At 38.0% G+C, this 27,150-nt stretch overlaps 6 protein-coding genes and 1 long non-coding RNA gene across 21 annotated transcripts in view; 4 read left to right on the top strand and 3 right to left on the bottom strand.

The window, feature by feature from the left end:
* LOC126869414 (hemicentin-1-like) overlaps positions 1 to 5,245 on the top strand; it is a 173,782-nt gene extending 168,537 nt beyond the window's left edge. For all 4 annotated transcript variants that reach the window (XM_050625911.1, XM_050625912.1, XM_050625910.1 and 1 more), the window contains one exon: positions 4,277 to 5,245. In XM_050625911.1, the coding sequence (XP_050481868.1) occupies positions 4,277 to 4,384 (108 nt within the window). In that variant the 3' untranslated portion in view covers positions 4,385 to 5,245. The remainder of the gene's footprint in view (positions 1 to 4,276) is intronic.
* On the bottom strand, positions 246 to 4,371 carry LOC126869433 (uncharacterized). The gene is made up of 2 exons (XR_007690928.1): positions 4,225 to 4,371; positions 246 to 4,044 (listed from the first exon to the last, which is right to left on the bottom strand). It is a non-coding gene; the product is annotated as an uncharacterized LOC126869433 (long non-coding RNA).
* Positions 5,246 to 5,845: 600 nt separating the features above from the next.
* LOC126869425 (eukaryotic translation initiation factor 6) lies at positions 5,846 to 7,592 on the top strand. The gene is made up of 6 exons (XM_050625937.1): positions 5,846 to 6,100; positions 6,281 to 6,366; positions 6,457 to 6,632; positions 6,705 to 6,881; positions 6,969 to 7,150; positions 7,226 to 7,592. The coding sequence occupies exons 1-6, from the start codon at positions 5,994 to 5,996 to the stop codon at positions 7,233 to 7,235; spliced, it is 738 nt and encodes a 245-aa protein (XP_050481894.1). The 5' UTR covers positions 5,846 to 5,993; the 3' UTR covers positions 7,236 to 7,592.
* Positions 7,593 to 7,692: 100 nt separating this feature from the next.
* On the bottom strand, positions 7,693 to 11,697 carry LOC126869412 (uncharacterized). 3 transcript variants are annotated; one of them, XM_050625903.1, is made up of 10 exons: positions 11,615 to 11,697; positions 10,134 to 11,009; positions 9,822 to 10,073; positions 9,477 to 9,756; positions 9,119 to 9,396; positions 8,886 to 9,029; positions 8,561 to 8,804; positions 8,361 to 8,503; positions 8,163 to 8,298; positions 7,693 to 8,086 (listed from the first exon to the last, which is right to left on the bottom strand). In XM_050625903.1, exons 2-10 carry the CDS (start codon positions 10,977 to 10,979, stop codon positions 7,911 to 7,913), a joined length of 2,499 nt encoding a protein of 832 aa, XP_050481860.1. In that variant the 5' UTR covers positions 10,980 to 11,009; positions 11,615 to 11,697; the 3' UTR covers positions 7,693 to 7,910. The 3 variants fall into 3 exon arrangements, with proteins under 3 accessions (XP_050481860.1, XP_050481859.1, XP_050481858.1); XM_050625902.1 differs by having other exon boundaries at positions 11,542 to 11,673; XM_050625901.1 differs by lacking the exon at positions 11,615 to 11,697 and adding an exon at positions 11,198 to 11,346.
* Positions 11,625 to 13,758, top strand: LOC126869426 (TM2 domain-containing protein almondex). 2 transcript variants are annotated; one of them, XM_050625938.1, is made up of 6 exons: positions 11,625 to 11,771; positions 12,107 to 12,342; positions 12,416 to 12,483; positions 12,551 to 12,694; positions 12,774 to 13,039; positions 13,105 to 13,554. In XM_050625938.1, exons 2-6 carry the CDS (start codon positions 12,246 to 12,248, stop codon positions 13,238 to 13,240), a joined length of 711 nt encoding a protein of 236 aa, XP_050481895.1. In that variant the 5' UTR covers positions 11,625 to 11,771; positions 12,107 to 12,245; the 3' UTR covers positions 13,241 to 13,554. The 2 variants fall into 2 exon arrangements, with proteins under 2 accessions (XP_050481895.1, XP_050481896.1); XM_050625939.1 differs by lacking the exon at positions 11,625 to 11,771 and adding an exon at positions 13,625 to 13,758 and having other exon boundaries at positions 11,856 to 12,342; positions 13,105 to 13,246.
* On the top strand, positions 13,631 to 26,243 carry LOC126869423 (DNA methyltransferase 1-associated protein 1). 2 transcript variants are annotated; one of them, XM_050625933.1, is made up of 6 exons: positions 13,631 to 13,757; positions 13,994 to 14,477; positions 14,535 to 14,865; positions 14,938 to 15,079; positions 15,162 to 15,316; positions 15,379 to 26,243. In XM_050625933.1, the coding sequence occupies exons 2-6, from the start codon at positions 14,053 to 14,055 to the stop codon at positions 15,481 to 15,483; spliced, it is 1,158 nt and encodes a 385-aa protein (XP_050481890.1). In that variant the 5' UTR covers positions 13,631 to 13,757; positions 13,994 to 14,052; the 3' UTR covers positions 15,484 to 26,243. The 2 variants fall into 2 exon arrangements, with proteins under 2 accessions (XP_050481890.1, XP_050481889.1); XM_050625932.1 differs by having other exon boundaries at positions 13,633 to 13,757; positions 13,832 to 14,477.
* LOC126869416 (sodium/potassium/calcium exchanger Nckx30C) overlaps positions 15,725 to 27,150 on the bottom strand; it is a 51,638-nt gene continuing 40,212 nt past the window's right edge. For 6 of the 8 annotated variants that reach the window (XM_050625914.1, XM_050625916.1, XM_050625915.1 and 3 more), the window contains one exon: positions 17,327 to 27,078. In XM_050625914.1, coding sequence (XP_050481871.1) covers positions 26,838 to 27,078 — 241 coding nt within the window. In that variant the 3' untranslated portion in view covers positions 17,327 to 26,837. The other 2 variants (XR_007690924.1, XR_007690925.1) reach the window with 2 other exon arrangements.

Here is a 27,150-nt window from a genome sequence, read left to right as displayed (position 1 = left end):
GAAATTCCCTTTGGATTTTTATCCGATGAGCGTTGCGTTCGGTCCATTGCAGCCGTGCAAAGGTACACGTTAAAAGTGAAATTTTTTTGCTCCCGCGAAAACTCGAGAAACGAGAGTGAGCTAACGTACGCGAAAAACAACGCGTAGAAGCATTCGGTCCGTGGCTGCATTCAAGTTGCTTCGGTTTTCAACATTACCGTATCATCTCGTTCGATGCAGGATACCAAGCACGATCCCTTTTCTTCTTCTTTTTTTCCTTTTTCTTTTTTTTTTTTTTGTCAAGAGTTTAAAGCTTCGAGAAAGATCAAAGATCTTTCAGCGTTTTATCGTTGGTTGTAACACAAGAGTTTCATATTCGAGAGTTTAGCATCCGTTACACCTTTCAGATATTTACGCATGACTTGAAGGCCCGCAAGACGTACAATTTCGTCTGGCACGAGAGAATCCATCGGTCTAACGGCTAACCAAGAAATTTTTACATCGCTGTACGTCTTGGTCTTGACTGAGCATTTCGCAGACTTCGTCGTCCTTTCTCGTGTTCGCGCTTACCTTAGAACGATCTCACGATAGTCGAAAGCATCACGCTAAAATGATATATCGAGAACATTTACGGCGAGAGTATTACAAATACACATGCTCGACTCTCGTGTCCCATAACGCCAGCGAATAAAAGTAGCTGGTATCAGACCGCGATGATTTCATTCCAACTATTTTTACGATATCGTCGATCGCGTTGTGTTTTCTCGTTAGATACCATTCTATCGGGAGTTCGCTCGTTCAAATTCCGTCGACGTATGAACGAAAAAGGAACGATCTCAAAGGATACGCATGCATCCGCTATGCACGAGACATGGTGTAACGCTTTACAAAAATGATACATATATTATGCAATTACCGACCATCGTTCTGTGAACTTGTATATACACATACACGTCGAAAGTATGTCGCATTTTCCGTCTCGTATCGCAATAACGCCACGTTGACAATATAGACCTGCACAAGTATTGACCACTAGCCGCTGTCCCTACCCCGATCGAGATAGTCGTTTGAGTGATTTATGCGGCCAGTAGGGTACATTACGCATGCATTTGGTTGCATCTAGACATCGCGGTATCCCTCTGCCAATTACCGCAACGTCCTTGTAGGTCGTAGGTAACGTCATTTAGATACGTGTACGTAAGTAGCGGTTGCAGCCACTTTTGCTTTAACGCGACTGCCACTTTCTCAAATCAGTCCGACTATTAGATCCTTTGCTTGTTAATTAACGGTGAACAATCGAAAGAATAATCGGTTCGCGAACGTTTTCTATACGGTTCGTGCTACGGGGGTCGGACTGTGTCTTGGAAGTAACGGCAAGTAGAAACGAATGTTGCAGGTCGGCGGCAAAAAGGAAACGAATCCTAATTTAACTTTTCTCTCGAGCCATTTCGATGATATAATCTGACCCACTTCCGCGGGGCATCGCGTGGAAAACATACAGCTGGTAAATTAAGTATTAGAATTTTGAATGTTGTCTCTGTATTACTCGACAGAAACCAGAAATTGGTCGCGCGTTATAAGAGAAGCGACTGTTGTACCGTGAAGAACGAGATTGGGTTAGGAGTTTGATTTGGTCCATCCGGCTTGCATCTTTCCCATCGCTTTCGTTTCGTTCTTGCATCCAAACACCACTATTTCCAGGACGAGCGCGCGTTTGTCGGCGTTGTCGTTTCTAAACGAAAGACAGACTCTTATTTTAAAAAACAGTATACATACGTATACGTATACTTATTTCGTAAGTATACCATCGGCTGAATCATTGCCTGATCACTGTATATCGAGGTATCAAGGAGACTTCGAAAATTTATATATAAATATAGATGGTACTGAAGATAATTACTTACGATAAATCTCATTACCGACAGATTTATTGTTATTATAATAATCGGACGGCGAGCATCCGCCAATGTAATTAAAAGCCACGGATAATCGCATGTTCGATTACCGATCTATTCGTTTAAACAATCCAACTTCGAATAAGCGTATCAGCGATTACTGAGAATTACCCCTTCGAACGATTGGGATAGGTTACAGTAATGCTAATTACTAATCGAAGTTTACGATTATTCAGAACAATTCCGCGGTTCGATAACGTTAAGTTCCGTCTTGTACACACGCTTAACTGGTTTCTCCGAAAATCGATGGACAAGAGAGCAAATTGCTATTTACTTAAACCGAACCGTGAAAAGGCGCAACGTGGGCGCTATCGCTACCAAACGAACGAAATTTACGATGTAATTTAATCGTTCGAAGGGATTTCCCCTTGATTTGCGTTCCACGACGATTATTACCGAGCATGTTACGACCTCGCAAATTCCGCGTGCATGCTGACATTTCTGTGTACATATCTTTTACTTATCTTCGTTGAGACGACGTTTCTTCTCCCTCCCTCTCTCTCTCTCTCTCTCGCTCTCCCTCTTCTCGTCACATTCGCGCTTCGTCTGATCGCAACACGTCATTGTCATCGTTAGCACAGGATCATTGTAACCATTAATTAGCCTCGCTGCTTGCGTTTCGAGACTGTCATCGCCGTCGGTGAACTTCGTCCATGCCTGTAACCAAGCAATCTACGTGAGACGACGCTGTATGACGCTCTGTGTAGAAGCAGCTCGAACGAGCTTCGAGTACTCTCTTTCGTGTATCATGTTGTCATTAAAAAATAATCATACAGATGCGTGTGCTTGTCCGTTTGTTATCAGACCCCGTAATATCCCTTTTACCATCGCGGAAACGATCGCGAGCATGCCACGCAAGTACATACCTATACAAATTATCGATATCAACCTGTTTGAAACCGTGTACAGTATGTGACACGTTTGCGTAACATCGAGCACTGTTTGCTTCACTTTCCCAGTATATATATATCCCCGTTTGATATAAGAATCCAAACGAACCCAGGACCGTTTTATAGGACGAGAAATCACGATATTTTTTTCTTTTTTTTTTTTTTTTTTGTCCTATCCAACCTGAAAGAACAAATATTTTGATCGAACGAAAATTCCAACGTTTTATGAAATTTCGATTACCAAACCAGTCTAAATATTTATTCATAACGTTTATCAGGACGTTATTTACATCGATGTCGATAATATTAACATGCGCGCGAATATTTATTCCGTATTTGCGGATATTCGAAACTCATTAGACACGTTGAAAATTATGTCGCAGCTGGTAACAAAGTGATGCGTTTTGAAAAATTTCATTGAAACAATGCGATTAATGCCTACTTTATTCGATGACAATTTTCAATTGGTAATTGCTTCGTCCAATTGTCACGATATTTTCCTCGTCAGCAGCGTATTTACATAATAAAACGCATCATTTTGGCAGCATTGCCGCGTCAATACCGGCGCATCGTAATGAACGGCATCAATAAATATCTAATAATAACGTGGAGAACAATGAGCCGATCATAACCCGAAGAATAAAACGGCCCTGTTTCTTTCTACGTACATATCAGAATATTTGCACAAACCGCACCTACATATATTCTATAGTTTATTATTTCCGATTGCTAAGTAATCACCCGTAGCATATACTATCCATAGAGTTTTATTACCCAGGCGCTTACGGTTACGCGCGTATTTACCTTGAATGCGATCAAATTCGCAATCTCTTAACCCATTAAATGTCAATGGCAGATCCAGTGGCCTTTCTTGGAGGAGGAGCGAAATGCGCGCAAGATTTAAAATATGCTTCATTTATATTTCGTAGGTAATTTATGTTTTAATATCTCTATCTGATATTCCAGATCAAATAATTCAATTTACATTAATTATACGCCTAACAAATTTTTCAGAATGTGATAATAGTGATATATTTATATTTTATTATTTTTGAAGGTTAATCACCCTATCGCCCCTCCTCTCGATCCGCCACTGTTAAAAGTCAACGTTGTGTGAACGCAACATTTCACTCGCAATTTTCCCTCTCGTTTTGCTTTCTATCGTTGTGGTTGTGAAAGGAAATTCCATTTGCTTGATATTCTTCTCTTCATCGCAGATCCTACAATATAATGAAATTTTGAAAACGTTGAAGTAGATATTTACACCACTATATATTACCTACCTTTTTCTATGGACTTCTGTAATATACTTTAATACACTTTTTGTATCTTAAGAAAGGATTATATAAGTTCAATAATGTTTTCAATAATGTTGCGTTTTCGCAACTTTTGTGCATTACCTCGCCGCTTGGTCCTTAATGGGTTAAGATCCTTAAGATGAAAATTGTGCAGGGGGAGCAGCTGTTTCTCAAACCAGATCGTTTAGCAACCCTGAAGCCCCATTGCAAGATCGAGAAGCCGCCGCAGTACACGACGTTCAAGCCGAGCTCGAACAACTGAAGAGTTTACTATTTCTATTTTCTATTGATGTACACATTGATCGCACAAACATACACGCGTCCTATGGGGAACCGGAGGCAAACAGGAGAAACGAGAAGAAGATAAAGATGGAGATGGAGATGGCAGAAGAATCGATAGGACGAGACTGAAAAGTGGCACGCAATCAAAAACAGACAAGATTTACGAATAATTCGCTCTCTACCTCTCCCTCTCTTTTCTTTCCTGTCCCTATTACGTTTGTACGATTCGGCAGGAAAAATATTCGACGCAAAGTGAGATGTTTTGCATCGTCGGTCGATACTTCCAGTCAACGAACTTTTGTTTTGATTTCTCTTTCTTTCTTTCTTTCTTTCTTTCTTCTTTTTACGTGACAGATTTCCCTTTCCTGTACACAGATTCGACGAAGAGTACGCTCGAACGAACGAGAACACTGAATACGTGCCATTCGGTCGGTAATGTTGGCGTCGATAAAATTCGAGACTACTGAAGACACCGATAGGATTGTGACTTTTAACGTTAATCGATAGATTGCATAATGAAAAATCATTTTCGCGCAACTAATACTGCCAATATGTTCTAACAAAGACGATCTCTACGATTTCAGTACCAATCAAAATGAAAACTATATCAAAAGGTATTTATAATGCTTGCGATAATGTTGTTAATAAAGCGGTGATTTTTAACAATTGCTGGTTTTATTAATATTGTGCGAACGTCGAGTCTAACTTACGCTCATGTCTGCGAGTTATCGAACGTTCGAAAAATCACGCAACGTAACGATTCGTTTGAAAACGTTTCTCTTTCCTTCGCATGACTGTTGCCAGTATTATCAAAAGACTTTCAATAAAGGAATTGTGCAAACATCATTTGTCTTCGTTAATTGTAAGCACCGACTAATGATACCTGATTGTTGCGTATTATCGACTAAAGAACAACCGGTCAGGTGAAATCGATCGGTCGATATCGCGTACCTCGAATGACTTAACGTTCAAGGTGGATGTATTTTCGACCAATCGCGGGGATTATTTGAAATTTTTTATTTTATTTAAATTATCTTGACGTACTGGATTAGCGATGTTACTTCTATGGAGACTGTATAATATAAGTAAAAAAGAAAGTGTTATATGCATCATTGTTATTAAGCAAACGTAAGTAAAATTTATCTGATATAATGATGATTAAGTTGTCCTAGAAAAAATATGCTTTGTTTAGTAACTTGGTAATATGTTTTTGGCGAAGCAATTCGTGTTTAGTTTTACCTCAATTTCATATTCAAGAATAACACAATTTGTATTTTAAGAGACGCGAACGATTTCAAATGATCACATGCAATTACGTATACAAGTTGCTACATAGAACAGGAAGCTCGTGGTAAATTTCGAAAGTAGCTAGTTGCAATGTTCTATCACAAGAGGGCAGACAATGGCTCGACCCATGTGAACGAGCTTTTCACATGTTTAGCCGTCCAGTCGTGTGATAAACCTCGTGCTACCGTGTAAAGTGTAAAACACAGGTTAGCGTGTATATCACGGTGCATACTTTAAACACTGATTAAAATCTAACATAACAGTTGCAAAATTCTGGTTGAAATCACAATAAATTTATAATCATGGCGGTACGTGTACAATTTGAAAATAACAACGAAGTTGGGGTGTTTTCCAAGTTAACAAATTCTTATTGTTTGGTAGCAATCGGTGGTTCCGAGAATTTTTACAGGTATCAATAAGAATGAGTCATTATCACTTTATCTTCAATTATACTTAAACTTATGTTGTGCAATACAATAATTTTTTCCAACAACTTGACAATTTCATAACCCTGCATTGTCAACATGCGTTAACATAACACGTATTATGTTTCTATAATTCATAAAACAAATATTATTGGTAATTACAGTGTATTTGAGGCAGAATTAGCTGAAACTATACCTGTAATTCACGCGTCAGTTGCAGGATGTCGTATAATTGGTCGACTATGCGTAGGTAAGCACGATATGAGGGTTCTAATCTCTAAAGTTTGACATTAACCGTGTTTGAATAAAAGCTTTAAGCATGAAAAGTAAATTTCAACAGGAAACAAAAATGGGTTATTGGTGCCAAACACAACAACAGATACAGAGCTACAGCATATACGAAATTCCCTGCCAGATAATGTTAAAGTACAAAGAGTTGAAGAAAGGCTATCTGCTCTGGGCAATGTTATTGCCTGCAATGACCATGTTGCTTTAGTACATCCTGATCTTGATAGGGCAAGTATTATACTAAGGAATAATCTTAATTTCTTTTCTCTAGGAATACTTATCATTGATATTATTTCATAGGAAACAGAAGAAATTTTAACTGATACATTGAATGTAGAAGTATTTAGGCAAACTGTGGCAAGCAATGTTCTTGTAGGTTCGTACTCTGTATTATCGAATCAAGGTGGTTTAGTACATCCAAAAACATGCATACAAGATCAAGATGAATTATCATCTTTGTTGCAAGTACCACTCGCGGTAAGATAATTTCATATATTTAAAAAATAGGACATAAAAGACAAAGAAGTTAAATGTTTAATTACCAAAGTAAAATACCATGTACAGGCAGGCACAGTAAATAGAGGTAGTGATGTTATAGCTGGAGGAATGGTTGTAAATGATTGGGTTGCCTTCTGCGGTATGGATACAACTTCGACAGAACTTTCGGTTATTGAAAGCGTTTTTAAACTTAATGAAGCTGTTCCAACTGCTATTACGTCAACTATGCGTGCGTCACTTATAGAAAGGTAATGTACATTAGGTATTAATGATAACGTTAACCAGATATGATAATATTAACTAATATCTTCTACCTGTTTCAGTATGTCTTAATCAAAGCAAAATATATAAATAATGTTTAACAGTAGACTATGTCAATACTGCACAAAACAATAAGCATTATGCATTCAACAATACAGCTGCAGTAAATCCACTTTCTGTATAATTCCGACACAAAGTAATTTATAATTGTAGTAAAATTCTATATTAATATTTACACTAAATGTATTATTAAGTTCTTTCATGGACCATCCAAACAACTTTTACCGAATGAAATGTAGTCTATTGAATGGAATGTATCTAAAAAAATATCTCGAAATAAAAAATAAATAATGCTAAATCATCAAATCAGATAGATAGAAAGAAAGTAATACTTACCTTTATTATATTTAATTAAAGAGATGAATTCTTAATATTATGTGTAATAAATTATTTTTCCACTAAACTTCCTTAACTTTGTTAATATTTTTTGTATTGAATTGATGTATGAATTGATAAATATAACTGCATATAAAACGGAAATATTCTATTGAAATATATTTTAATCCTTAATATTCTCTTTGAATACAAACATCTGCGTTAAAAATGTAAATTATTTCGATTATGACCCCAGCTGTCTTACTTAGTAAATGAGCCATTGTCAATAACATTGTGCGGACCAGCCTGCTAATTAAATCTATTACAAATAAAAAGGGGCAGCCTGGATGTTAATAATTTTGATCAACAAGACTAGAGTAATGGTAATTGTTCGGTATGTAACAATTCGGAAGCAGCTGCAGAGTCTGCACACATAACTAATGTAATACCTGCTTGATAAGATGCAGGAATACGAATATGAGTTACACTAGTAGTTCGATTCTTAAGTTGGCGCCTCTGGGTATCGCGTATCATATTTACAACTTGACCTAGTAATAAATGACAAAAGAATAGTGTTCATTGTTTACAATATTGGTTCACAATTAATATAAATATGAAACATACCAAAAACGTTGAGCTTTCGCCACTTTTGATCCATAACAGCAAGTGGTGTTAAATCCGTATTGGGATTCCAATGAGCCAAAACATCATCTCTTCGTACTAGTAAAATGCTAGGACTTACAAGTTGATGCCAGACATACTAAAATTGATAAAAATTTACATGTTATTTAAATAATTAACTTATTTCGTTTATAATCTTACCTGTTCAGGTAAGCATTCTAATGGATTAGTTAAATAAATTCCTGCTTGTCCTACACCAAATATCATTTGATGATGCCATGCATCTGGAATATCATATCCTCCTCCACAATGTTGCAAATTCAGCGTTGCTATCGGTACAGCACCTAAAATAAACTAAGATGTTTATACTTTTTCCAAAGCATATTTTATCGATTACGTACCTTTTGATATCCAATAGTGTAACCAATGGGACAATGAAACTTTTCTTTCCGGATAAAATGCAAAAAACTTTGTTATAACTGACCCATTTGTACATAAAGCTATACCACGAGCCAAATCTCCGTGTGTCGATCCAGCTATTGATCGACTGTATAAATATCGCGGTAGTGGCGTACCCAGTTCTCTTTGCCTGGTATTGACACCTTTTATTAATGTTTCTAATGAAAATGGTACATTTAAAGCCAACTACAAAAATCATTATTTAATTAATTAATTGAATCACTGTAAAAATATTGAAATAGCACAAATATTTGATAATAAACATACTAAAGCATTTATCGCAGCAGTAGCACCACATGCAGAAGTTGCTATTTGAGTTACTTGTTTCACTGTAGCTTCTTGTTCGCTCCATAGCATAACCTTTTCAACTATTATAAGGCCATCTAATCGTTCATTAGATAATTCGTTTTCCTAAATGTATATGAATAAACACTTGCATAAATTATTACAGTTGCACGTAATAGATAAAAATATATCAAATTATAATAAGCTGTATTAACTAGATTTGAGTCACCACTCTGATTAAATGCAGCTTGCTTATTGAGCATCAATTTCTTTGCCATCATACGATGATAAAGAGTTGAACTGAGATTCACTCTCCGAGAGCTTAAATTCGAATTTTCTGGAACGGAAGCTGATGAAGATTCAACCCACAATTCAGCATCTGAATCTCTATTGTCACCTGGTGAAATAAGGTCTCCGCTTGTACTATGATATCCATATGATTCTTGAAGAGGACACTTTCTCTTACAATGTATTTTAGTAGTTTCCCATTTTCCTATAGATTAACAATTTAATACACTAATTTAAACAAACTGTATCTTCTCAAAGTATATTAATATAACAAAAGTAAAGTACCTGCTCCACTACTACTAGTACTTGGCATCCATGGTGAAGGATAATTTGGCTGTATGCTTGGTTCCGGAACAGGTGGATTACTGCTGGAACATTGCTGAAGCTCTGCATTATTCACATTTTGTACACTTTGCTTTGGGTTTTGAGATGTTGCTGTAATTCCTTGTTTAGCCACAACTTTACCACTACTTAAATCATTTAATACTGGATCTGGATCTACATTATCTAATGCTATATTCTGTATATCTTCATTTATAGAGGCCATATCACTGTCTCCTGTATCCTATATTAAGAATGTTAAAGTAACTAGTGAGAGAGAATTATGATTTTCTCATCACAATTCAATACCTGTTCACAAGAAGGCCCAGGATCAAAATCCATTTCCAAAAAGTCCATCTCTGGACTTGATCTACCACTATGACATTGTTCATCTTCCTCACGTTCTTCCACTTGTCCTTGATTTATCTCTTCCTTTTGAATTAAATAAACTACATCATCATTTCCTTTGTATATGTAAATACAATAATCTTCTCCATCCGACATATCACCTTCATTTCCAGAACTTGAATCCTTCCTCTCATTCTGTTCTCTTTGTGTATTCTAGTTAACAAACATGTGAATTTATAACATATCATATTATAGCACAATAATAAAACTCACTTTTTGTAATCCACTTGGTCCTGGCACTTCCCTATTCCCATTAATGTTAGGTCTTAAAAAACAACATGTTCCTTGACTTGTTGAACCTATACTACCCCCTATATTATTTAATAGGCTGTTAGATCCATAGGACCTTGATGCCCAGACACTGCCCATTTCAGGACTAGAATCTGAACTACATGACACTTTTGATGGACACTTTTCAATTCCAGAGATATAATCTACATTATTTTTCATATCAATATCCTCGTTTGGTTTAGCTGTTGATATATTTGGCTGTATTGCAGATGAAACTGGTGCTGAATTATTTAAATATAAAGTAGCACTGGATGTAGCGCCAGTATTAAAAGATCCTGATATACAATGATTCACATGTGTGTTATTTTGACTGGAAGATAAATTTATATGCATTGGAGGCTTAGGCAAGTTCAAAGCGCTCGTACTCATTACAGTCTTATGCTTCAATTGACTTGTAACAGCAGTATTCATAGTTTGAGATTTAATATTGTTGGTATTTAAAAACATGGAAGATACACTTGCATTCAATATATCTTGACTTGTATCTTGGTCCATACTATTGGTAAAACTACATGTATTACTTTGCATAGATCTTGTACCATTAGTAAATGCAATCGAAGCTTTTGAAGACAAATGATTCTTGGCACTATTGTCTCCTAATTTATTACTTAATTTTGCTTGATCTCCATTTAATTTACTTTCAAGTTGTATAACTTTAGATGATTTAGTCGGCTGTTCAATTGATTGATTACCATTTTTTTTTAAACTTTCTTCTAATCTTGTTTCATTTTTCTTCTGACTGTTACTTGCACCTTCTTCAGAACTCATATTATTTTTAAGATGATAGCAGCAAATTATCTATTAAAAAGTGGACTAAAATTACTTTGCTTACTTACTTTAAATTATGAATATATCATATAGAAATATTACTAATTATAAATTATTTTTTTAGTTAATGTATAGTTGTAAAATTTTATTAAATAGAACTGTTATAACTGTCTTATAATACTGTACATCACAAAAATGTGTTAGTGAATACTATTTACCTCCGAATTATTTTCTATTAATATTACGATTATATAGAGTTTACAATTACTTTCTTTCCAAGCAAGTCTAGATTACAAAATGTTAATCGTGTCAGTCTTTGATGCACAAAATTGTCAACAAATAAAAGATTTGTTTGCTTCTACAGGTATGCTGTTCTGTCAAGTGAAAAGAATGAAAAGCCTCACTAATATTTTCTCTCGTATTAGTTCCGGAAGTCAGCTGATTAGTAGAAACAAATGCAGCTACACACAAGTTTATTATTTTTGCACGTTTCTTTACGAAAAAGCTATCTATTCGTTTATAGCATTAGATAGTAATTCACATTGGTTTTATTGATACGAACACAAATGACTTTAAGAGAAAATTCTCTTGTCTTGTCTTCACATTAATAAAATAATCAAGTTTTCAATATTTACAGAATATTATCATACGCGTTACAAGTTACGATATGTTAGATGATTTGCCTGAAAAGAAATATTATATAGAGTCTCTTTTAAATCAGAATTCGTTAGAAATACGCAATACAAATAATCTACTCTTGGAGGTCAAGGAAAATATCAGCCAATCGTAAAGGTTCATATGTCTATTTGTACATTTAATAGTAAATAAAATTGTTCTAATAATAGAAAATAATTAATGTAATTTATATATAAGTACTTAAATGTTATAACAAAACAATGTCCAAATTGATAATAGGTCCTATGCAAAAATCTGTTACAAACTGATACGCTTTTCACATTTAAGATATATTTACGAAATATTATCTAGGAATTTAGATAATGTCAAAAGAACGAATGTGTGCAAAAAGTCCAAGATCATTAGTTTTTAGATCACAATGCTTTGTTTTGATTAAGAGCAAATTCAATCATTTTTTATAACTAAATCTAAGATTGGTTTTTAATTATCAGGAAGAGTAAAATTTTATTCAGATTTCGAACGGGCTACTAGAATGAACAGAATTATGATTTTCTATACATAAATAAGTAAAAAATTATCGAATTTGTGTATACGTGGAGCATTGGTTTGATTAATTAAATAGTATTCATAATGAATGTTGTTCGTATTAATTCGAGAAATGTGATTTTTATTCTTCTGGCAATTTTCTCGACTACTGCCAAGCAGGCTCATATGGGTTATGATCATGGTAATTATAGTTCGCTTAAGTGTTTGTACAAATTATTTCTGAAGATACTTACAACTAACAATTTTGATCACAGAGAGTGCAATCAAATATGCACAAAAAGAAGCTAATGTAAACTCAACACCAGCTTACACTAGTACAAAGGTAATATAAAATTTACTACTGCTATTTTAATAACAAGAAATTGTCTAAATAATTATAATGTTGATAGGAAGAAATTTTAAGATTATGTCCAAATGGCATTGCTTGTTCAGAATTGAGTGGAGATTGTTTAAAATGTGATTTAAATCCCAATTGCGTATATGGTGCTGTATATGTAGCTAATTGTTCTGTTTTAGAGAATATTGATTGTGTTGTAAGTAACAAGATAATATTGTTTATCTTACATTAGTATCTGATATGTATGTATACTGATTAACATATGAAACTTCAAGGGTGAACAGTTCTTTCAAAAGAAGTATATATGTCGTTACTGCTATCAAACAGACCATTGGGAGCACGAATGTCAACATAAGAATTCATGCAGCTCTATAGCTTCTCCACGACAGTATTATAGGACAAATTGTACAGTAAAAGATGATATATTATGTCTTGGAAGGCGTAGGTTTATGAAAAATTTATTATGCAATTGGACTGTGGGATATCGTTGGTCTGTTGCTTTATTCTTGAGCATTACTTTAGGAGGTTTTGGTGCCGATCGGTATGTTATATTTAGTACATTAAATGTTGACTAAAAATGCTTCTTATTTTGAACACGTGTTGCAGATTTTATTTAGGTCATTGGCAAGAAGGTATTGGTAAATTGTTTAGTTTTGGAGGACTTGGAGTATGGACATTAATTGATGTGATGCTTATATCTATGAGATATTTAGGTCCAGCAGATGGATCATTATATGTTTAAATAGATGTAATAATAAGTATATTGTATATAGAAATAGTGAAATTTATAATTTTATAAGTTATAGATTTAAGTAATTGGATTTTATTGGTTACTCAATCAGTATCTAGAAGAAGTGGAATTTTTACCTATCACTTTCAAAAGAACTGAATTATTATGTGATATATACATGAAACATTAAATAGAAGCCTTTCATAAGCATAGAAAAAATTATGGTATTGTCTAATTTGTATAATCTTCTGGATAATTGATATAATTTCAAAATTATTAATGTACACTTTAACTTGTGCAATAAAACGGTATTTTATTGTATTGTTTTCAGTGTTTTATAATTGATATTACTTATTACATGTATAACTTCTAATTTCATTCATTCCGCAACTATAGAGGTGGGGGGAATCTTCAACAACCTCTAGCGGAGTCGTTCAAAAAATCCGTGCGAATTTAGTCAGTTCGAAGAACTAATACCGCTTTGGGTGTCTGTGAATCGCGAATGAGGAGAAGGCGAATATTTAACAATGTATGTACATAACAAAATAAATAAAAAGCTATACTTTTTAAATATGTTATAAAGTTTTTATCTTATAAATTTAGTATAACATCGAATACTTTGGATTGTAACATAACCTCAATGTAAAATGTCTAAACACAGGAAGGACAAAAGTTTGTCGAAACTTGATAGCATGGCAGATGTCCGCGATATATTAGACATCGAGGTACCTACCACAAGTGAGCTCACGAAGGAATCAATTATAGGTAGTGACAAGAAAAATCGTAAAAAATATGAATACAAAGTGCCGAAGAGACCGGAGGGCATGCATCGTGAAGTCTTTGCATTGCTCTGTAAAGATAATACCGACGTACCTCCGCTATTTCCAACGGATACCGCAAAGGGATATAAACAAGTTAGAGCTAAACTTGGTATGAAAAAAGTGAGACCATGGAAGTGGACACCGTTTACTAATCCCGCTAGGACAGATGGTGCTGTTTTTCACCATTGGAGACGAGTTGCAGATGCTGGAAAGGAATATCCTTTTGCTAAATTTAATAAAAAGGTTCCTATTCCAACATATACTAATGCAGAATATGTTCAACATTTGGTTACAAATGGTTGGACAAGGGCAGAAACCGATCACTTGTTTGATTTGTGTAGGAGGTTCGATCTAAGGTTTATCATAATCAAAGACAGGTGGGATTGTACAAAGTTCCCTACAAGATCCGTAGAGGACTTAAAAGAAAGGCAAGTAAACATTGTATACTTTATAATTTCTATCTATAGATTTGTATAATCGTTTAGGTATTATCAAGTGTGTGCAGCTTTAACAAGGACAAAGTCTCACAATGACAAGGTTTATGTGTTTGATGCTGAACACGAAAAACGCAGGAAAGAACAGTTAAAAAAATTGTTTGAAAGGACACCGGAACAAGTAGAAGAGGAACAAATGCTATTATCTGAGTTGAGAAAAATCGAACAAAGGAAGAAGGAAAGGGATAGAAAGACTCAAGATTTGCAAAAATTAATAACAGCTGCTGATCACCAAGCTGATCCAAGGAAGAATGAAAGAAAACCTGCAAAGAAGAGCGGAGCTTCTGCTCGAAGTAGACCAAACAAAGCTGATACCTCTCATGTAAATATTTTGTCAATGATCTTAACTGTGTTTATACACAAAGATGTATTATAAATAATTTTAAATTTTTAGACAGTAGAATCCGCTGGAATTAAGTTTCCAGATTTCAAAAATAGCGGTGTTTCCCTCCGTTCTCAGCGAATAAAATTGCCGAGTAGCTTAGGTCAAAAGAAAATGAAGGGTATCGAACAAATGCTTAATGAACTTCGTATAGGTATCTTTAAATCCAATTTATTTATTGTTTCATTTTTTTCTTCCTTTTTATATTTTACTTTAATAATACGGTTATATTTCAGAGTTAAATCCACCACCCACGGAGCAAATATGTCAACAATTTAACGAATTAAGGAGCGATATCGTTTTACACTATGAACTTCGAAGCGCGTTATCGACGTGCGATTACGAGTTGCAATCATTGAGGCACCAATACGAAGCTTTAGCACCAGGGAAGGTACATTATTTAAATAAGGAATCTCAATTGTTCCAAGAAATAACATTACGTTAAATTTTCAGACATTAACGATACCACCTGCCTTGTTACCGAAAAGCGAGCCGGAAGTTAAAGCAGACATAATAGATGTGGTGGGTTCACCCAGTATGCCATCTGTTACTCACTAATTTCTATAATAGCTTAGAAAGATAAAAACTGTAAATAATTTCTTGTACGTTGAAATGCGATATTCAAATTATCGAGTACGCTTAATTGATGTTTCTCTCTTTGTATTATTTCTTTTTACTCTTTATTAGAAACGATTAAAAGTAATTTAAGAGAAATGGCAAAATTGAATTATCTTCCTCTTCCATAATGTCATCACCATAAAATGTATCGAACGAAGAATGAAATAACTGGAACAAAGCGTTAATTACTTATATATCTGTGTATTTTATATTGTCGACAAAAAGTAACAATGTACGGTCAAACCGTATAATTTATCTACAACAATCTACAATAGATTACAATATGTTATCTTGTTTTTGTTGAGGGTTAGAGGGAGGCAGGAATATTAGAATAACGGGAACTGGGTTTTTTTTTGGAAGGAACGGGAAATCGGGTTAAAAGTGTGGAGGAAAGATGGTCGATGCAGGCCTTTCTTCGTTCGTGCTCCGTTAATCGCGATACAGTTGACTGTTTTAATTCTATATTAAATTACTCGATAGCTCTAGCCGTACTTGGTACGGAATAATGCATATATATCTGATTCTTAATGATCGATAACCCACCGCCCGACTTTTCCATCTACGCCGTGCCGTGAGGACTCTCTCGGTCAAAGTTAAGTATAAGGAAAAACTGGTCACAACGCTAGCTAACATCGTTGACCCGCATATCCGATTCATTGTTCGCGGATCGTGCATCCTCTCGTCTCTTTTTCAACTTCTTATGCCATATGCTGACGTTTCGATCGCAATTATCCCGATAGCACGATATTTTTTAATTTTTAAGACTAATACTTTAGGACGAAAAAATAAAAATATCCAAGAAAATATCTTAGACTGGAATGTCATACTCGATTAGCTCTATTAAACAAAATAATGGAATACTTTTTCTAGTTTTTCATCGTCCAATTTGTAAATGGAAAAAACCTGAAACACGAATCGTAGATAGATACAAAGTACAAAGTGTTAAATATTTTTCAATAAGCAAGGGAAGTGATATAATCGTAGCGATGGAACAAGAGAAAGCAACTTTAAGAACTTGAAAAGTGATTTCAAAGGAACTTTCCTAAAGATATGTATGTACATTCTACATGCACCTTTGCGTGATGGCATTCTCTAGAGAAATACATACATACTTTTATAGGCTGACGTCTCAAACGAACAGAATAACGAAACATCGAGTATGCATTTCGGTAATCGTTTCGTCTTTGAACGCAAAATGAGACAACTAACATACTCTAACTTTTTGTAATTTCATTTTAAACGAAAAAATCTTTAATTTCAAGAGGGTGGCAACGAAACGGAATGATGAACGATTGAACGCGTCAACCTATCCCGATGGCATCTTCAATCGCATTTTCATTTTCTCATATTTCGGCCGGTTTGTTAATCGACTTGTAGATTTTTCTGTTGTGACGAGAAAAGCACGATCATTGGCTGTGGCATAGCAAGTGGGTCGGCTGGAAAGAGGGGAAAAAAGTTGAGCCACGAATAAAGGAACACCGCGGCTGGCAAAACACGCGTAATACGTGTCTATATGTATATACACACTGATATACATGTATACATATATACACATATCTGTAGCAATAATAGTAATAATTATAATAATCGTAGTGATAATAATAATAACAATAATAATGAATACGAACAACTTGTAATGTACAGAGTATATGCGTACATTCCTCAACGAAAGTTCCCTTCGCCTTTTCTCTCGTGTCACGTATTCCTTTCTTCCTTTCCTCTTTTCTCTATTTTTTCTCTGCTTCTTCCTTTTCTTTTCTTTCTTTCTTTCTTTCTTTCTTTCTTTCTTTCTTTCTTTCTTTCTTTCTTTTTTTTCCGACACAACACGGAATCGTCTACAGGATTATTGATTCGACAACGTTCGAGCGATCCTGCAACTGACCGGAGAAGAGATTTGTCTCGTTATTATCTTTTTTTTTTCTTTTTTGAGTTACTTTTGCTGCTTCGTTTTTTTTTTCTTTTTTTTTGCTTCTTATAACATGTAACATGAGAAATCGTATCTTATTCGTTAAAGACATTCCCTACACAACACGGCTACGGTAATGCGTCATGGATATGTGCGCAAGTGCGTGTGAAGTAGAATGGAGGGAGACACAGAAAGACAGGAAGAGAAAGGATGAAGGGAAGGGGGAGAAGGGATAGATGGATGGATAGATGGATGGATGGATGGATGGATGGACAGATGAGGGTGAAGGGGCAGAGAGGGGGGATAGATGGATGTGAGAGTTGAGGAAGGAGAGAGAGGCTGCAGAGGAGGGTGGTTGGTTGGGCAGGAGGTGGGAATCGGGTGGATTCGGGGTTGTCGAGTGTCCGCACGTACGCGCGCGTACGCACGTGCGCACATAGGCACACGTTCTTTAAAGTTTATATGTATAGACTTCTGTATATAATGTTAATCATTGATTTTTTTGTTTTCTTCTGTTGGTTGTTGGTTGCTTTCAAGTAAGCAGCTTTCTCGAGTATGTATATATATACACATAGGTATATGTACAATACATATATATGTGAATATATATATAGTTGCTATTACGTAATAATAACATGTACGCTCGTCAATTGCATCAAATTTTCTCCTCTCTTTTTCTCTCGTCTCATTCGCATCTCTTTCTCTCCTTCTTTCTTTCTTTCTTTCTCTTTCTCTAACACACACTCGTACATCGTTCATACGCGTTTACTCTCAGTTCCATTACACTCTCGCACTCGTTCTCCCTCTCATTCGCTTCGGCTTGCCTATAATTTCCTACCTGTATTGTATATAACTACAACGCTATGGTAGACAACAACAAGTAATATTATCCTAAACTTGTTTTCACTTGTTTTCTCTACATCGTATTCGTATATGCCGTAAAAATGTTGTATATAATGATATTAATATTGTTTACATATTCTGTTTTATTGCACGCGTTATCGGTCGCGATAGCACCGACACGTCGAACGAAAGTCGAGCATCCGATCGATCGTTGATTCGGCCGATCACCAATTTTCGTTAACGATCACCGCACGACGTTTAATTAAAATCCCCCGGCGAACTGTAACAGACTCCAAGATTTCGATATTTCGAATAAAAGAACAAATCGTGCAATTTCGATTGTAATCGACGAGATAACGTGAAGTATGTTTTTACGATCGAACAAGACAGAAGAAAGGAAAACGTTGTAATCGGCTACGTTCAATTACCGATCCTAAATGTTCGTTCGCTATCGGTTCTACCGCGACATTTCTCTTTAACATCAGCCTGTTATATTTTCATTTATTTATTTATCTTCCTGCGAGATATTCACTGTACTGATTTTTTTTCCTTTTTTTTCTTTTTTTTATCTTGCATGTAATATCCTCGTTAACGTTCAACTCGCACGCGATCAGCGATTTCTCTAGATATAAGCCGAAAATCATCCTGCGTGAGGTGTAAATAATATGGTCGTTGGTGCAGCATTTGTCTTGTCTCCGTTGAGAATATTCTCGTACCGGTATCCGTACGAAATTACATCGTGACTGAGACAAACGAAAAGCGTGGTCGTCTATCGAGAAGATCGATTTGCCGTTTACATATTTGACAGGTATCACAAAAATCGTCAAATCGAACGCTTATCGAGACCTCGTTGTTTCCCGATCAAATTGCACGTGCACGCTGCAATCCGTAGTAAAATTCATATTTATATTTATACATATGTGTATATTTGTGTATGTGTGGTGTGTTGTACGTGTACGTCTGTGTATATGTGAAAGTGTATATAATATATATATATACATACATACATATATATGCTTGTGTGCGTGTGTATGTGTATATATATACACGTATATATAGATACATCTACATATACATATACATGTATATATACGTACTAGGCTGGTTTCGTCTAATCGCACGTATCCTAAATATCCGCGAAAAACAGAAAATCGACCTTTGTACGTTCCAATTTAACCCTAGTACTGTCGTCATTCTCCAACTCCACGCTTTTCCTTTAGAAAAATTTCTTTTCCTTCTAATTCTCTACGTCGTCGTTTGTACGATAAAAACAATAGATAAACGTTGATATAACAATCGGTGAATAGTAATTTAACAATGTAGCTTTGAAATTATTCTACGGTCGTGTCGCTAGAACGATAGTTTCGTAAAAATATTCTGTTTACCACCCATAGATCGAGTAACGGAGAAATAAGTTTAGATCGTTGATCTAACGGCCCTTCTGTTCCCGAAGCGCAGAGTATCGCGACACGATCTTTTCATCTACTCGCATCGTATCGGGGAAGCGATCAAGATCCACTCACCGATGTAAAAGGTGTGTAATTTGGAAGGGAACGATCGCGGGGATATATGGCGCGCGTGGAGCGAATACTCAAGGGCAGAGAAAGGGTTAAGAGAAGAGCGACAATTATCAAATATATCCGTACGCACGAGCGAAAGAAAGCGTTGCCGTAATAAAATCATCCTATCCTCGGACTCTCTCATCCCGACGTATACAACGTTAGACCTTTACATATTTATATGCGCCTTTATGTATATAAGTATGTAGATAATATATGTATATAATGTATAATAGTATAATTATTTATAATATTTTGTTACTTTATCCATTTTCATCTAAGATTCTGCGGTAACCTAGGTTTCTCTCGTCATCCGTTTACCTCGTAAAATCCGAAGTACTTTTTCTCAATTACGTCGTATCCAGTACGTCTACTACTGCGGCGATGGACGGGGGTAAAACCCTATGTAATGCGACGAATTCAACAACGACAATCATAAAATATATATATATATGTATATACGTATATATATATGTAAATATATGTATATATATATATATATACGTGTGCTTTGTATATAATATACGTGAAAAGAAAAATCGGAACGAACGATATCACACGTATATGTATATATTTATATATATGTGTGTGTGTCGTGCGTACACGCGCACGCGCGCGCGCACGTTGCAAGCGAGCACCTGTATTGTTGCGTGTAACTAATCGTAAGAGAACGTATAGCGTACGCCGAAGATCGATAATTAACTGGCATCTTTCACGCGTGCAACTTTCGCACGCGCGCACACACGTCTTATAGTATACCTAGTGCGATGTGCGTGTGTGGGTGTGTGCGCGCGCCCGCGCCCGCCACTGCGTGTCCAACAACGATCTGCAATCTGCATGCGATCGAATCGTTCGACAGGCTGGATCACCACCCGAAAACAGTACATGTATATATAATATCTATATGTATATACATATAGATGTGTACCTATATGTGTATACGATATATATACTATATGTACTGTATATATATATATACTATATATATACATATAATACGTATTTAATAATATAATCTTTAATCATATATAGAAACTTTGTAACACCTTTATCCTTTTCCTTTTTTTCTTTTTTAACTTTTCCCTAAGTATCTTACAATATAAGTATCTAATAATATCGCTAAGTATTTAGTTACTTTATTAAATCGTCAGCGTCTCCTTCTCTTTGATATGTGCGTTCGCGCCTTGTCATTGCCAAGAGAATGTATTTTTAAGCCTTTGTAAGCGGAATTTCTGTTCTCTTCTGTTCGGTTTTCTTCCACAACCCCTCCCCTCTCCTCCCCACCTTCTGTCCATCACTCTCTTTCACTCACTCACACCCCTATCTACATACATTCAAGCTCACAATTATTTTTCTCGTTCTCTCGTGCGTTCTGGTACGCGCTCGCGCTCTTACTCCCGATCCTTCTCTTCCTCATTTTCTCCCCGTCTCCTTTCCTTCTTTTAAATAAACCATATAACGACAATTAAAGCTACGTTATCGGAATGGAAAACAATATTTTCGATACGACCGTACGTCATACAGAGGGAAAGAAGTTTGTCCTCTCGTATCGCGAAGGATGCAAACCGTTCGACAGGTTTACGGTCATTCGGCTCTATCGTCACGGCATTGCGTTTTGCTCGAAAGTGTTTCGCGTGTCACGTCCGAATTCCCTCGATTCACATTGGTACTCCGTTTGTGTTATTTGACGAAGAGCGACTGTCCCCGTCTCGTTATTTGCGGATGCTCGAAGAATCGCGACACGAGAATAGAATAAAAATTTCTCGAACGAACGACCCTGATCCCGTGATACGAATTACACAACGGTTGTGTAAAGAATCAACCAACGGAGTTTGACGCGCGCATATTTTTTTTCTTTTTTTATCGCTGCCGTATTTAGAATACAATAACGAAAAGAGACGAGAGCGAAAGGAAAAAGAAAAAGAAATTAGGGCAACCGCGATGACGATCGCGTTGAAAAGAAAGTGGGTCGTAAAATATACTTCGATAAGATCCTTCCTTCCTCGTTCTCCTGTTTCCATCGGTCGAACAAAAGGAACCTTTTCCATCGGCTTAGATCTACATGCGTCCCGAACACGGCGAAAGAAAACGAAGGAATTTACTCTTGAACCATGAACACAATTCGCAACACACGGTTTCGGTCAACACTGGCACCGGTAGCATTCGTGTACCGACGTCTTCGACAACGCAAGATTCGACTTGAACGATCGCTCTTACATACGCGTATTTGTTTCTTTTTTTGTTCCTTTTTTATTTTCTCTTTTAATATATAAAAATGAATCTCGAGCCGTTAAATATGGGATCGGCCGCAACGATGTGTGTCCCGTTACGTCTCACGGCGAGACGCGCGTCGAAAATTCAAAGATTAGAATTGAAACTCGATGTCCCCTTTCAACCCTCAACGATGTTTATCCTAAAGTATTATAAAGTACAAATTACGAGCGCGATAATACCCCGAGCTTCGAGCATTTCGCCCGTTCGACCTTCGCCTTATCACGCGATTTCCCGTTCATCCGTTTTCGTTTCAACGAGAACAACCTAACGAACTCTCTATTTATCGTTACCCTCTTTTCTCTTTAAGGGCACGAATACGTTAAACTACGTTGCGTTCCGTTTTGTACAGGATTTCGATTCGGGACGAGAAATTTCCGCGAAAAGAACGTACGGAGTTTCGTTACCCATCCGGACGATTCGCTTTCACATTTCTCGTCGTTGAATCCAGGAAGAACATTTGTTTCGTAGAGACGATGCTCGGCTTTCTTTGTCAATCGTTCGTTCTCTGTCGTTGATCGAATGCAAGAGGAATTCGTACGAGAGGAAGGCCGGAAGCTCGAGGAATTGCGTTACTTCGTTCGCGGCCTCGGCCACACCCGTGCTCGACGCAGGTCGGATCGCTTCTGCGACGATCAAACGTCGCCAGCGTTGAACCTGTTGGTTGCGTGTGATTTTTCTATGTTTCGACGAGCTTTTGTATAATAATAATAATCGATCGTTACGGTATCAGTACGCGCTACGATAACAAATGTTTGATTGAAAACGTTTATAATAATCGAAGCTACACGGAATCTCTCTCTCTCTCTCTCTCTCTCTTTCACATACACACTCTTTCATTCTCTTCCTCGGCGTGGTACTAAAAATGCTAAATTGCAAAAAAGAGGCGCCGCCGTTTGTTTCTCTTCTTTCCATATGTCTCTGTACGTGTCTTCGCGTATATGTGTATATGTGTGCGTGCGCGCGTGTGTGTGTGTGCTTGTCCTGTGTATGTCCGTGTACGCATGTGTGTGTATGTACATTTTCTGGTATCCTTTAATCGTTTTGTTAATCGGTGATCGGTACTTCGGGAAGATCGTATTGTGCATCTTTCGCTACTTGCTTCTTGTAATCGTTTACGAAACTATTAAGAAACGCTACGTCCTACCAGCTACTTCGCGCTAAAGGTTCCTCTCCTGCTTTCGTCGTTATATTTACGCGCTTGTTATGTCAAATCGTCTCGTGAGAAGCCGCTGCATTCACTTTCTCATTGTCCTTCCCGTACCTTTCGTTCGGACGCTTCGAGAACGCTTCGCCTTTTCCCGTTTGATCCTGCGATTTTCTCGATGGAAACTGGCACGATCGAGAGCCCACTTTCGAAAGAACGATCCGCGGATGCGAGAGGATCGATGAAAGCCACCCAGCGTTTGGCGAGCATGTGCGTGACGAACGCCTAGTCCGTTCGTTTCTCGACAGACTACGAAACTTCCTCGTTGAAGTAGTATCGGTAGACGATAAGGCGAACACGGCTGACAATTAGACGCGACGCAGCGTAATAACCACGTGACGATCGGCGATCGCATCTATTCCGATAGAACGTTCCTCTTCTTTCTTCGAGCTATCGCCAAGTCGGTCCTCGAGAACGCGTTACCACGGCCGATCGCCACGGATCAACGTAGAATTATCGTAATAGTAGTAGAAGCGTAAGATTAGTTCGATGCTAGAAGATGTAAAAGTCGGTGAAACGCGAGAGTCAAACAGCACCCGGCTACGGACGTTTTTCGTAAGAGTCCCGTAGCGAAGAGCGAGAACGAGATATTAACGAGATGTAGCAGCGGCTAAAGAGTAGAACAACTACGATTCGTGGGTACGGTGAACGCGCCGTAAACACGAGCTCGCTTCTTAGAGCGTAAAGCTGCTTGAACCGTGAACCGCGATGGTTCCTCCTCTTAGTTTCGATAGTCGAGAGTATACAAAAGTGTGACAACGTTTGAAGTATGCGCGAAGTGAATTCTCGTTTAATTTCGTTACCGAATCGGTTAGGTTCGCTTGTCATTTTCTACTCCGTTTCTTCTCCGGTTCACCGTGATTTCTGGTCTCTCCTCGTTACGATTTGATTCTCTGCATCCGTAAACAGCATTTTGCGTTGTGCGAGTATTTCTTTTTTTTTTGTGTGTTTTTTTTTTCTTTTCTTCTTTAGTAAAAAGCTAGGCCGCTGTTAGGCGTTCAGGCGGTTCCGGATATATACGTCGTTCCTTTTAATCCTCTCGTCGAACCGCAGTCGCGCTGCGATTTCGCCTTCTCCGCTTTCAGTATCCTTATCTTAGTCGATATCACGTTTATACCTATTTGTTTATAATCTACGCGCTCGAAACGTACGTAGCGTGACATCGAAAACTCGAAAGAATGTCAGCGAAAGATAGCTTAGTGAGAGTCGCTTTCGATCCGGGATCACGGAACCACGCTCTTTTCCCTCCTTTTTCCTTTAAGTAACCAAAAAGTCTCTTTTTCGTTTTTGCCTCGAGCGTTTCACTCTTCTATTTGCCCCGTGATCTCCGGTATTGGAGGTTCGTTAGCGTTACTCTTCTACAGAGAAAGAACGGCGTGCAGCGACTCGATCGTAAACTGAATACCATCAAGAGAGAGGTGCAGAGCAAGCGTCGCGGGTGTTCGTTTCGAATGACGTTCGAGTCGACTGCACGACGACTCCCCTCGAAGACTGCGTTTCGTCAGTTTCGCTACGCGTTTAGGAAGATTCGACCTCTTCTCGTGTCTCTTACGTAGATTAGTTGAATAGCTATTAATCGAAGTTAAAAACAGGCACGCCGGAAACCGGAGGCGCGTGTTCTACCGGTAAAATCGTTGCTGAAACGAGGGTGGTCTTTTTTCGATTTCAACGTCGGCGATTCTTTTCAAATACCGAAGATATTCTTACACTTGTAGAATAATTAGAAGAGAGATAATCAATTTTCTATGGTCGAAACGATCGATCGATCCACCGTCGTTTCGGCGATTCGCGATCCGAATCGGCGCTTCCGTTCTCTGCGTACAACGTTAGAGCGCTGACGATCGGCGGATTCGTTTTCGGTCAATGAAAACGCGACGCGTGGCCGATCGATTGAAGGCGAGCCGGAGTTCGCCGCGTTTCGTCATGGTTCCGACCCTCGCGCGCCGTCTCTTTCCTCCCACGGCTACTGTTTTCGTTCGCGAGACAATGTAATTTCGCGGAGCCGTACGCGGAAAAAACGGCCTCGGGGGATAGCGTTAGGCGGAACAATGGTATCGAGCAAGCACAACGCGGATCGAACGGCTTTGCGAGTTTCGAGCGATTAATCGAGGTGACACGCTGCTGGCCAATTAGCCGGAACGTTTGTCACTCGCATGTTTTGTCCCTGAATGAATTTTTCGCAACGTTGTTCCGATAGTTGCCTTGTTCTTCGCGCGTGACTAAAAATACACGGCGAAAGGGGAACGTTGCCTAACGCTATCGCGTGTAACGAATTCGAAAACGAAGCGTCGAGCGTCGGAAGCGCGTCCGTGCAGATTTTACGAACACGACAGAGTAGATTTGGCTAGATCCTACGGTTATAGACGAAAAGAAAGTGTTGCACTTTATAGAGAGAAATCAGCGAGCCGTCAGGCCGTCCACTGTGCAACGAGAGATCGTCGATCGCTTACTCGGCGGATGAAATCGCGTCAACCGGTTTTAGATCGCGATCGGGAACTAGCGGCACGAATCGTGGATTCGTTCGATCGATATATTTTACTTTACACGGTGTCGAATTCATTGTTTCCATCGTGAAACAATTTGGCAGTACGACTAACGCCACTTGACGAGTCGCGTATCAAAGCGAAAACATCGACGTATCGGATGCCTTCTGCCGCGGGTAAACCGGTAGCTCTAAACTCGGTCGTGCGTTCGACGATCCTCGAGAGAAATCGCGTTGGAAAACGGCGTTTCGTCGAGCTTCGAGCGTGCGAGAGTCTAACGAGTGGCTTCGACGGGCGAGTTGTTCGAATCGAGACGCTACATCTAGGATAAGTATCGTGGGAAGAAACAACGTGGTATAAAAGCAGTAGAATAGGAGTAGAAGTAACAAGGAGTAGAATTACGGAGAAGAGATAAAAGAAGAAAAAGAAGGTAGGAAAAGAAGAAGAAGAAGAAGAAGAAGAAGTAGCGTCGGAGGAAGAAGAAATAGCAAAAAGGAACGAGATCGTAGCGATCTGTTTCTCTCTAGATTACGCAAACGTAGATACAGTTGGCGCGATCGTTGGCACGATTGGCCGACGCGCTCGCTGTGTTCAGACAAAGCGACGACTACGGCTGTTCGTCGAACAGAATTCGCCGCTAAAATTCTTAACGAGACGAGTATTTTGTTTCAGGTATTTCAAGGTTTTTACAATATTTACACGTATCTCGACTAGAACAAAAACGCTTCGTAACCTGGGTGACGTGTAATAACCGTTTAATCGTTAAACCGGCGATGGGAGAGTAACGAGATTCTTTAGGGAACGAGGGAAGGGGATGTGATGCATCAACATTGTTTCGGTTGTTATTTCGGGAAGGCTGTTGTCTGTCGTTCCTCTTTCGATCGATGCGGCGCTCGAGGAAGATTGTTCTCATCGGCCGTGGACGATTCGCCGACGACGATGATAATGACGATGACGAGACCCGTAAATGTGCGTCCATCTACCGTCTCTGCTGGACCTCTGGATCGCTCGGTTGGTCCGCGTTCCTAGGCTGGACAGACCAGGAACTCGTACTCGAACATCAGCGAGACGGCAACGAAGACGAAGTAGAGGAGGAACATCGTAAACCCGAGGCCCTTGTTCATTCGCCACTTGAAACAGGCGATGCTCATGATGACAAACAACAGCATGCAGAAGAGGATCGCTATGCTGCACACCATGCCCACCGAGTTCACCTCCACGGGTTTTCCGTAGATCAAGCCGTAGAGTAGCCACGGTACCGGAAGCCTGAGGACAGAAATACAACGGAAAATCCAGTCGAATTTCGAATATCTGTTAATCCAGTTCTATGGTTTTATC

This window comes from Bombus huntii, chromosome 9, assembly GCF_024542735.1.
Source record: "Bombus huntii isolate Logan2020A chromosome 9, iyBomHunt1.1, whole genome shotgun sequence".
NCBI lineage: Eukaryota > Metazoa > Arthropoda > Insecta > Hymenoptera > Apidae > Bombus > Bombus huntii.
This window is presented reverse-complemented; position numbering and strand designations above follow the sequence as displayed.

What these genes read in the sequence shown, in the direction of transcription:
- LOC126869423 (XM_050625932.1), top strand. Translation starts at nt 13,876, where the DNA reads ATGTCTAAACACAGGAAGGACAAAAGTTTGTCGAAACTTGATAGCATG. An exon ending in GTAGAGGACTTAAAAGAAAG is followed by an intron (nt 14,478 to 14,534) that starts GCAAGTAAACAT and finishes ATAATCGTTTAG; the next exon opens with GTATTATCAAGTGTGTGCAG. An exon ending in AAGCTTTAGCACCAGGGAAG is followed by an intron (nt 15,317 to 15,378) that starts GTACATTATTTA and finishes TTAAATTTTCAG; the next exon opens with ACATTAACGATACCACCTGC.
- LOC126869426 (XM_050625939.1), top strand. Translation starts at nt 12,246, where the DNA reads ATGAATGTTGTTCGTATTAATTCGAGAAATGTGATTTTTATTCTTCTG. An exon ending in TCATATGGGTTATGATCATG is followed by an intron (nt 12,343 to 12,415) that starts GTAATTATAGTT and finishes TTTTGATCACAG; the next exon opens with AGAGTGCAATCAAATATGCA. An exon ending in CAGCTTACACTAGTACAAAG is followed by an intron (nt 12,484 to 12,550) that starts GTAATATAAAAT and finishes TAATGTTGATAG; the next exon opens with GAAGAAATTTTAAGATTATG.
- LOC126869425 (XM_050625937.1), top strand. Translation starts at nt 5,994, where the DNA reads ATGGCGGTACGTGTACAATTTGAAAATAACAACGAAGTTGGGGTGTTT. An exon ending in AATTGGTCGACTATGCGTAG is followed by an intron (nt 6,367 to 6,456) that starts GTAAGCACGATA and finishes AAATTTCAACAG; the next exon opens with GAAACAAAAATGGGTTATTG. An exon ending in TACATCCTGATCTTGATAGG is followed by an intron (nt 6,633 to 6,704) that starts GCAAGTATTATA and finishes ATTATTTCATAG; the next exon opens with GAAACAGAAGAAATTTTAAC.
- LOC126869412 (XM_050625903.1), bottom strand. Translation starts at nt 10,979, where the DNA reads ATGAGTTCTGAAGAAGGTGCAAGTAACAGTCAGAAGAAAAATGAAACA. An exon ending in AGAGTGGTGACTCAAATCTA is followed by an intron (nt 9,030 to 9,118) that starts GTTAATACAGCT and finishes ATATACATTTAG; the next exon opens with GAAAACGAATTATCTAATGA. An exon ending in CTGCTGCGATAAATGCTTTA is followed by an intron (nt 8,805 to 8,885) that starts GTATGTTTATTA and finishes TGATTTTTGTAG; the next exon opens with TTGGCTTTAAATGTACCATT.